This window comes from Lepidothrix coronata, unplaced genomic scaffold (assembly GCF_001604755.1).
Source record: "Lepidothrix coronata isolate B3197 unplaced genomic scaffold, Lepidothrix_coronata-1.0 Scaffold183, whole genome shotgun sequence".
NCBI classification, from domain to species: Eukaryota; Metazoa; Chordata; class Aves; order Passeriformes; family Pipridae; genus Lepidothrix; species Lepidothrix coronata.
The window spans coordinates 683,346-693,057 of record NW_016690363.1 but is presented as its reverse complement, the minus strand read 5'-3'; the positions used below and the strand labels follow the sequence as shown (position 1 = coordinate 693,057).

At 43.1% G+C, this 9,712-nt stretch overlaps 1 protein-coding gene across 1 annotated transcript; it reads left to right on the top strand.

The window, feature by feature from the left end:
* Positions 1-3,909: 3,909 nt before the first annotated feature.
* On the top strand, positions 3,910-8,217 carry CD160 (CD160 molecule). The gene is made up of 5 exons (XM_017830775.1): positions 3,910-3,957; positions 4,258-4,353; positions 5,041-5,385; positions 6,490-6,621; positions 7,274-8,217. Exons 2-5 carry the CDS (start codon positions 4,266-4,268, stop codon positions 7,285-7,287), a joined length of 579 nt encoding a protein of 192 aa, XP_017686264.1. The 5' UTR covers positions 3,910-3,957; positions 4,258-4,265; the 3' UTR covers positions 7,288-8,217.
* Positions 8,218-9,712: the final 1,495 nt, after the last annotated feature.

Here is a 9,712-nt window from a genome sequence, read left to right as displayed (position 1 = left end):
TAATTGGTACCTGGACCTTTTCTCTTTAGAGTTACAGAATACATATATCTTGAGGTACAAAATTTGCTAGCTCTTTGTGTTCTCTTCAATTTTTCTTTGATTATCATGGATATATACGTGGGATGCTGATAGTCCAAAACAACAGTCTCAGGACATGGGTTTTATTTTGGGTATGTATTTTTCCCATGATGTTTTTTTTTTTTTTTTTTTTGGTGAAGCAAAGCAGGATAAAAATATCAGGATTTCAATAGCTAAATTTTATCACTTTTTTAATCTTTTGATTTAATATAAACACACACCAGAGCTAAAAACATCCTTTTTTTTCATGAGGAAGGTAGGTTCTTAAAGCAGGAAATGCATAGAATACAGGAGGACACTGGAGAACATACTGTGTGATCTTGTGATCTCTGTTTTCCTAGTCCTGATTGCCTTGTAATGAAAATTTTTTAACTGTTGTATTGAATCTGATGGATTTACTAAAGCTGAGCCACCTGAGGAGATCTTGCTTGCCTTAAAACAAATGGGCACATGTTCAGATTTACTCAGAAAGAGGGACTTTGTTACTTGCTTTTATTTTGTCTTTTTTTTCCTTTTGTATGGTTGAAATAGGGGATTTTTCTCCTCTTTCAAGACCTATTTTCAGTAACACAGTGGGTGTGCCGGGGGTGCTCCACTGCACCCTCAGTGTTCTCCTGTGTCACTCATCTCCAACGCCTGTTGAGAAAGGTACATGCAGCTCACAGTGCTGGCTTCAAGCCTCCCTAGTTCTTTCTCAAATGAAAAGGCTGTTCACTGCCCTGTTCCTGAGGAAGAAACCTCAGAGGCACGTCCAGTCTCATTTGCTTGTGAACACGTATCCATAGGCATCACTGTAAAGGCTGGGTAACAAGGATTACACTCCACTGACAGGCCCAATGCTCAATGGACTTCAAAGAACATGTTGCTTGCTCTGCAGGAGAAGTGATTGCTTTGGGATTGGCATGAGAAAGTGGAAGGAGAAGAGAAAAAACCCTAATCTTGCTCTCTGAACTGTGCATACTTTGTGAGTGGCTGGTACATGTGTCTGAGCTCTCAAGCCAGCACCTTTCCCAGATGTGGTGTCTTCTTAAGGAAGTTTGGAAGCAGCTCTGGAAGCTGATGTCTTTTCTCACACAGAGTGTGTACATTTTCGGTAAATATATCTGGGACACTGAACCTTTTGCCAATAGTAAGGATTTGGATTCATTCAATGAGCTACAGAGACTGAACTGGCAGCATCAATTATTCCCCTACGCTCTGTGTGCCTCTGAAGCTCTTGAAAGAGCCACTGAACTCATGCTTGTTGTCTGCACTCTGAAAATGAAACCTCTTCTGAGTCTGAGAAGTGTCTGAAAATTACTGGGTCATCAGAAGAGGAAATGTTAGCTAAGCTAACACTGCCTTAATCATCATGGCTGGGCTTCGTGAACGAAGATTTGGGAAAGGTCTCTACCCACGTTTGACACAAGCGTGCTGGTGGCTAAAAAGGCCAATATGAGACAGGCATGTCCGATTGCAAAAGGCACAGCAGAAAGACTCCTTAGGTGGTATATTCTGCAAGACACGATTCTTTCTGCATTGTCTTTTCTCCTCAAGGGTGATCCTGCGTGCATTCTCAAAGGCATCAGCAGCGTTATAGATGGTGTGTCTCCAGGTCTCCCGATTGGAGGCCAGAGTAGACCAGTTATGATGATCAGTATGGCCAAGGCTGAGATGTTGTTTCAGGGAGTCCTTGTATCTCCTCTTTGGGGCTCCTCTCTTGCAGCAGCCAGTGGCAAGTTCACCATAAAGCAAGATCTTAGGGAGGTGGTGATCCTTCATCCTAGAGATGTGCCCTGCCCAATGCAGCTGTGTTCTCAGTAACATGGCCTCAATACTTGTGACTGCTGCTTGTTCTAGAACAGATGCATTGGTCACATAATCTGACGAGTGGATGTTTAGGATTGTACGGAGACAGCGTTGATGGAAGCGTTCTAGGAGTCGCAGGTGGTGGCAGTAGATGACCCATGATTCATATCCATATAAGAGAGTAGACAGCACAATGGCTTTGTAAACACTGATCTTGGTGCTTTTCTTCAAGTGTTTATTTCGCCAAACTCTTTTATGAAGCTTTCCGAAAGCTCTCTATGCCTTTGCTCACCTGTTGTCTATCTCCCCATCAATCTTACTGTTTGAGGAGATGAGGCTACCTAGGTAATTAAACTGCTGGACTGATTTGAGCTCTGATTGGCCAATGGTGATGTGGGGATGATGGAAGACTTCCTGAAGTGCAGGTTGATAGAGAATTTCTGTCTTCTTTAAACTGACTTCCAGCCCAAAGAGCTCAGCAGCGTCTGCGAAGCAGGATGTTAAACGCTGCAGAGCTGCTTCTGTGTGAGCGACAAGGGCGGCATCATCAGCATAGAGCAGCTCCCGGACAAGATGGTTTAAGGTCTTGGTGTGGACCTTCAGTCACCTTAGGTTGAATAGACTTCCATCAGTACGATATCGAATGTAGATACCGTCCTGATCATCGAGGGCTGCCGTGGCCCTTTGGAGCATCCTGCTGAAACAGATTGTGAATAGGGTAGGAGCGAGAACGCAGCCTTGTTTCACACCATTAGTTATTAGGAAGGGCTCAGAAAGTGCATTGCCATATCTGACTTGGCCATGCTGATCCTCATGGAGTGAGATGATGATTTTGAGGAACTTGGGGGGACAACCTAAACATTCCAAAATCTGCCATAGACCTTTCCTGTTCGCAGTATCGAAAGCCTTGGTGAGGTCAACAAAGGTTACATAGAGACCTTTGTTCTGTTCCCTACACTTCTCTTGCAGTTGTCTGAGAACAAACACCATGTCTCTGGTACTCCTGTTGGCTCTGAAACCACATTGGCTTTCAGGTAGAATTACTGGGTAATCAGGAGAGGAAATGTTAGCTCAGCTAACACTGCCATAGTAAAAGCCAACAAAATCTCCTGGTCCTGGGTAGCTGACCCATAACTGAAAGTTTCACACCAGAAAGTGTGTGGGGACTCTTTTAGAACACCAATGAAGAGATGAAAGATAAGAATGCATGAAGAATAGATATTGTAGTTAAAGTAACACAGAAACCAACCATATATTCAACTTCCTGCAAGTGCAGCCTACGCAGGAATTCCTATGAAGTAGAGAAAAGTACAGATAAATGCTTGGTTGTCATTTTCAATCCCCCCACTTTGCTGTCCTTCCCTGCCAACAAGAAGATCAGATCATACCCAAAAGAACTGATTGAGCTCACACAAGTACACAGGACACAAGCACATAGCTTACAAGCACTGGGCAATGTGGAACAAGCAGAAGTCCTTCCCTGGCTAAATTGAGAGGGGGGGAAAAACATCAATCCCCAAGAAAACAAAATTCAAATTTTTTTGATTTTTTGATTTTTAGCTATTTTTTGAATCTCAGAATCTCTCAAGGCACCTACCCTTTTGGAAAATGGAGGCCCAGCAAATCCCTCTTGATTTTCTCCTTCCCAGCAGCGTGCCATTTTCCACTTGCTGTCCTGGCACTTAGAGGTGTTACTGGGAAAAAAGGAAAATCTATATTTTGAAGGAAAGAATGAAGCTCTTCTGCCTCTAATGTTGATCTGAAAGAGGAAGATATTGTGGTAAGCACTGTTTTTTTTTAATTTCAGATTTTCTCTATTTTTTTCCTAAGACAGTTTTCTGGGAGTCAGGCTCTTGGCCTGTGCTAGCCAAATAATTTGATACAGGTGCCCTCTTGAGGAGGAGAAACGATTACAAAGGAATTTTGCTAGCTTTTAGGAATTTGTTGGCAGCTGATCAATTCACTGTAGGTTGCAGCAGTAAATAACTGTGTGATTGTGTCCAAGTCCTAAACTTCAGCTGTTTTAGCTGGTGCCCTCTGAGCCTCAATTAGCCTGTTGCTGCAACTTGAGTTTACTCATAGCGTGTGGATGTAGGTGTTCTGGCTTGTGACATCTGTTGTCTTGTTGTTTTTTTGCTTGGTTTCTTTATTTTTTGTGGTTTTTCTTTTAAAGACCTCCGTGCTTTCCTGTCAGTGTCCTGTTTAAGTGCAGTGGGTTACTTTGCCATTTGTGAGATCACTTCAAGGGAAGGTCTGTGCATGTTTTACTGCTCTGTCAGTGCTAGGGCAGCTTTTGCAGCACCAGGTTGAGTGGTAGTGGCTCTTCTCAGTTCCATGACAAGAACTCACAGGTAATGGCCTCTGTTTTTTTTCCTCTCTTTCCATTTTTAGTGCAGAAGATGACTCTGATCCCAGGGTTCCTCGCTAGGGCGGGAGGCAGTCCTGTCCTCGTGTTCCAAATGGCAGCTCTGGCAATGCTGGTATCAGGTAAGGAGCAGCCCTGGCAAGGCAGAGCACACTGTTGGCTTTTTTTCAGTCCAGTTTTAGGAGTTACTTGGTGTGGCCAAGAGATGCTGCCTGGATTATGGAAAATAAAGAACATCTGTTGTGATGAGCTTTCACTGAGCCACGCTCTGCAGGATGAATTTCAGTCTTTGGTTTTCTCTGTGGTGATTTTTGACTAGGGAGCTGGAAGGTGAAACCTGATCTCAAAAAAAAGCAGTATTTTGAGCCAATCAGTATTTTTAGATTTTCTTTCCATGGAACAGTTCAATATTTGAAGAAAGCACAAACCTCCAAGTTGAAGAGGTAAAAACAACAGCCCACCCAAATATCCCTCTCCTCTGTTGCTTTCACTGTCTCTTTTTTGAAGAGAGGATGCTCTTCTTGTCTTCCATTTTTATAAAATTAGCGAAGATTATAGAGAATATTCTGTTTCATAATGCCTTTTCTGCAAGATCCATGACAAGAAACAGATTTTTCTTCCTTTCTTGCAAGGGAATTAATATTGTTTTCATTGTGGTACCTGTTATCCTGGCTGCTCTATACACACCTGAAGCATAAGATAGCCCCTGCTTTCACAGTGCAGAAACAAGTGGACAAATATGGGGATGGAGGAGGAGTTGGCCTGGCACGAAAGTCAGTTCAGCTAATGTCTGCTCTCTCCCACCACAGAGCACAGCATGCTGGAAATCATTTATGCACCTACCACGGAGTACCTGGAGGAAGGCAAGACCCTGAATTTGAACTGCCTCATCAGGCACCAGCAGAATGAATCGTCACAAATTGAGGCTCACTGGTATAAAAGAGCAGATAAGCAAAATGAGACTGGGTTTGGGGAGGAGGTGGAAAGCTTGCACCTTTCACAAAACTCGGACCCCAGGGCGAAAGTCACGTCCTCGCTGCTGCTGCAGATTCAGAAAGTCAACCAGTCAGACAGCGGCCGCTACCAGTGCAGGGCCAAAGTAAAGAACACTGTCCTCACTGCTGTGGGCCACTTCATCAGGGTGAACATAACAGGTAGGAGCTTGTCTACAGAGGGAGCTGGGAGATGACATAGTTGTGTCTCAAGGAAAATTTCTGCATGATAAGAGCTCTGTTCGTGGAGATGTATCCTCTCCTCCCAGGGTGTGAAACTAGGATTGATCACTGCCATGCTGTGACATGTGGAATAAGCTTCATGCTCCTCTATCTCTTCATCTGTGCATGCTAAATGCAAGACTGACACGTGAAAAGTGCTGGGGATTTGTATTAGATTGGTTGTGGGTCTCTCTGAGCTAATGGAAATAGTTTCCCCGTGGGATTTCTACTCTGGGCACCGTTACCAGAGCTGAAAGGAACTGGGTGGAAAAAGCAGCGTGGGAAAATGTGTGTTAGTCTCGGGTTAGGTGCAGGTCTGCCCCTGTTCACCTGGCATCTGTTCTGGGTTTATAGCCATAGCTGCGTTCACAGGCAGCAAAGACATTTTCTCTAAAATGGAGATCTATGCGTTTCCTTAAATGGAGAATTTTGTGTATGTAAACAGCCTGGCCTTATTGCCTCCTGAATTCACTGCAGCATACACAGACCTCAGGGAGGATTGGTGCTTAGGGGGAATGGGACTTGAAATACAGCAGCTATCACTGTGAATTACTTTGTTCTTATTGAGGCGACTTTTATTCTCTTGCTTTGTTGCTTAGAATAGAAAAAATACTGTGCAGAAAGACTGGGAAGGCTGAAACACACAGTGGCAGTGCCCCTGTGCAATCATTTCTATGTGGGTCTTAACTGATCATATGGTGTGGTGCCCTCCACTTGAGCCAAGTGACTTCAGCTCCACGCCTCCAGAAGAAGGGAATATCTATTTGGCCTCATTAGCCAAGGTGGTGAGGTCCTAGAGCTTTGTGGGTTGGTTCTGATCTGGGCTAGGCTGGGAAACCAGTTCATATTCCCTCCAAGCTGTTCCCCAGCTTTGTTAAAATGTAGGGATTACAGTAATTTTTTGCCTTCTTTTTCTCTGAAATATTTTGACTTAAATATGAAATAAAAATTATGCCTTCAGTCCTCTTTTTGGCGGCAATTTTTATGTGAGGAAAGATGCAGTTGTGCAGACTTTTATTTGCATGTTGGTTGTCTTTATATCAGATGTGAACATTGTCAACTCCACAGAGAGGACAGAGTTTGACCCGGAAGAGAACAAAGCTCTGAAGGTGGATTCTGGGCTGGAGAAAATGTGGGCTGTGGTTACAATATCCTGGATAATTGTGTGTGTCAAAGGTAAGAGTATATGTATTTATATTTTTTCTGAGAATAGGTTTTATGATTGATTTTATACAATTACAAGTCGCTTGGGTGGATTTCTGGCATGGGCCTCATATCTAATGACACCCCTTTGCCCTTGTATTAACCCCATAGAGGTTAACAGGGTCAAACTCCCCAGGCAGGAGGGTGAAGTGATCCCAACTAACTTGCCCTGGTATTGGTTTCGGAGGGATTCTGCAGAAGGTGCAGCTGAGCTGGATTCCAGCCAACATCCACAGAAGTTGCCTGGCTCACTGTCCTGTTCTTAGTTGTGCCAAAACAGAGAGCACTGAATGAGCCCAGGGACATTGTTTCATGGACTTCAGGTGCCTCCTGTATGGCCCTAGGGGAATGTGGAGTTGTGTGCTAATTTGACATAAGGTATCTTGCAAATTAAATACTGAAGCTCTGAGCAGTCAGTTGATTTAGATGTGTGAAAATCTTTCTCCTTGGCCAGATGATGCCTCAGTATAAACTCTGAGATATGATCTTCCATTACTAATTTTTTGAACAAGCTTGTGCTTTATTAATTTGGATTGGTCAATTAATTTAATTTGGTTTTGCTCCTGAACACCAGTAATTTTTTTTTCCTCCTTTATGCGTGTGTCTTTTTTTTTCCCCACCCAAGGACTCATACTGTGAAGACCCTGTGAAGTCTGAGCTGCTTTGCTTGAACAAGCTAATGTTCCTGAGATGCTGTAAGAGCAACTTCGTTTCATTGCACGTGATTTGTCTGGGATTCACGTGGTGTTTCATGGACACTTCAAAGTTCTGGGGGATTTATTTCTGGACTTCCTCATACTGGTTCATTGGGATTATTCATTTTACCTGTTAGCCCCATCTACCTCTTAGGGAGAGAAGAATAATTTCTACATGACTTTTCTAGTCCTAGTATTGAAATTTTCTGACATCAGTGTCAGTTCTTCCAGGTTTTGCCTTCATTGAGGCAACAGATTTCTCAGCATTGTGCTCTTTGAAATGAAGAGGTGGCTTCTTTCCAGCTGTAATTTCTGGGACCTGCCTCCCATTCAGGGAGGTTTTTCCTTTCTTCTACAGCTCTCTATGCAAAGAAGGATATCCTGTGTTCCTTTTTCCTCTTAAACATCTCCTCACATCTTTCTAGTCCATTCTCTGTGCTCTTCAGTTTGCTCTGAGAAAGATGCAAATATTCTCACTGGTATGAGCTTAAGGCAGGGGAGAAGGAATGAAGTCAGTGTCAAACTCACTGTTCTGAAAACAGAAACCAAAATCAGTTGTGATGTTTTACTCTAACTCTGAGATGTTTTGAAAGGTTATTTTGTCTACAGCCTTTTAACAGTGCTGTGTCCCTCTCCTCTTTTCCAAGTATTTATATAAATTTGCCTTTTGTCAAAGGACTTCTCTCCTAGGACTTAAAATTTGGCACCAAATGACAAAGGGAAGATTGTGACATCTGTATCTGTTTCAGTGGTGACTAAAGCTTGTCTGATGAGCACTTCTGATCTCTGCCATGTTTTTCATACTTGGACATGTTTGCAACATTTTTGAATGTCAAAGCAGACACATATCTTTTAAATAAATAAATCAAGTGAAGATTTATCTCCTCATCGCTTTGCCAGATATCTGCTCAGTTCTGAAGGGCTGCGATGGCTGCTGCTGCATGAGCTTTTCCGTCAAAGCCAGCCTGATTTCGGATTCTTGTTGGAATAATTGTGTATGTCACATCTGACAGAAGCAGCTGCTTAAAAGGGCATCTGTAACAAGCCGTTAAGATTTCTTGCTGGCTGGGGGAAGGGGGACCTGGAAGGGCTCGGGAAGAGCGTTCTATGATCCTATGTTTTGGGCTCCGATGAGCCAATTCAGACTGCAGATATTTTTAGCACTATTCTTCAGCAGAGGCAGCGTGCTGCACACCGACACGGTGCTTCTCCTGTAGGTCGGTGTAGCTATGTTTCCACCTCCTGGCAACTATAAGGAATAGCTCAGGAGAGACCAAGGAGAGAGAATTTCTGGTTTCCTGAGACGCTAGAATACGAAGCAGGAATTTTAAAGAGGTGCTTCTCTTGAGCTCAGAGAGATTTTTAAATCTTCAGAGTTCTTTATTCTATGCTATGTATAAGCATAGAAGCTGTTTCCAAATAGCTTGCTTTGCAACTACGTGTGAAAATGAGTGCTCGAGCTGAAAGGTCGTAAATACAAGGTGCTTGCAGCAAGTCTGTAAGTAATAAGACACCAGAGAGACATTTCACATTGAGGGAGGGAGAATCAGCGTATATCCATGGTAACTGGGGACATGAACACACCTAGTGAAATTCCAGCTCAAAATACCCACACATCCTATCCATTAAGGACAACTGTTGTCACAGAGGTACATACAGTTATGGAGGACACACAGTCAAGGCTAGGCATTCTGTGAGGTAAGTGCCCTTCAGTAATAAGAAAATGCTAATTTTCTGTCAAGAATGAGCGTTTTAGCTTGCTCAAAGAATCAGCAGCAAAGGAATCAGCAAAAGCAGGTTTAATATTAAAGTGAAAGTGCGACAAAATTCATTGGCAAAGCTCACTTTGCTACTTACTAGATGGTTAAAGCACACAGAGAAAAACCATAGTAAAATGCAAAATCAGTCAATCTAAAACTAAAATCAGCAACAAATGACCTACATCGAGGTGGAGGATGGAAAAATCTGATTTTCCCAAATAAAAATCTCTTTCACAAGTCAGGATGAACTCTCCCTGTCCTCCACAACAGTGTAGCCAGAGCTGGGTTTTCTCTCAGGACCTGCTCAGTAACCTATAGTGCCCATTTCCTGCTCTTTGCCAGGCCAATGCCATCTGCCTGTTTCACAGGAAAGAACAAAAGTTCTTTTGGTAGTCATCTCAGAACTGCATTGTGTGAACAGGAAAAAGGCATTTGAGGAGATCACGAAATGCATATTTCTAGAACCTATAAAGAACTACAAACTGCTAGCCCAAATATTCCAGATGAAAATATCTTTTTCAGTGAAAATGGATTTTCAAGCTGACTGTCCTGGTGTGCATTCAGCCAGGATCCCCTATGGGCAGAATGAGATCACTGTTCCCTGTGCCC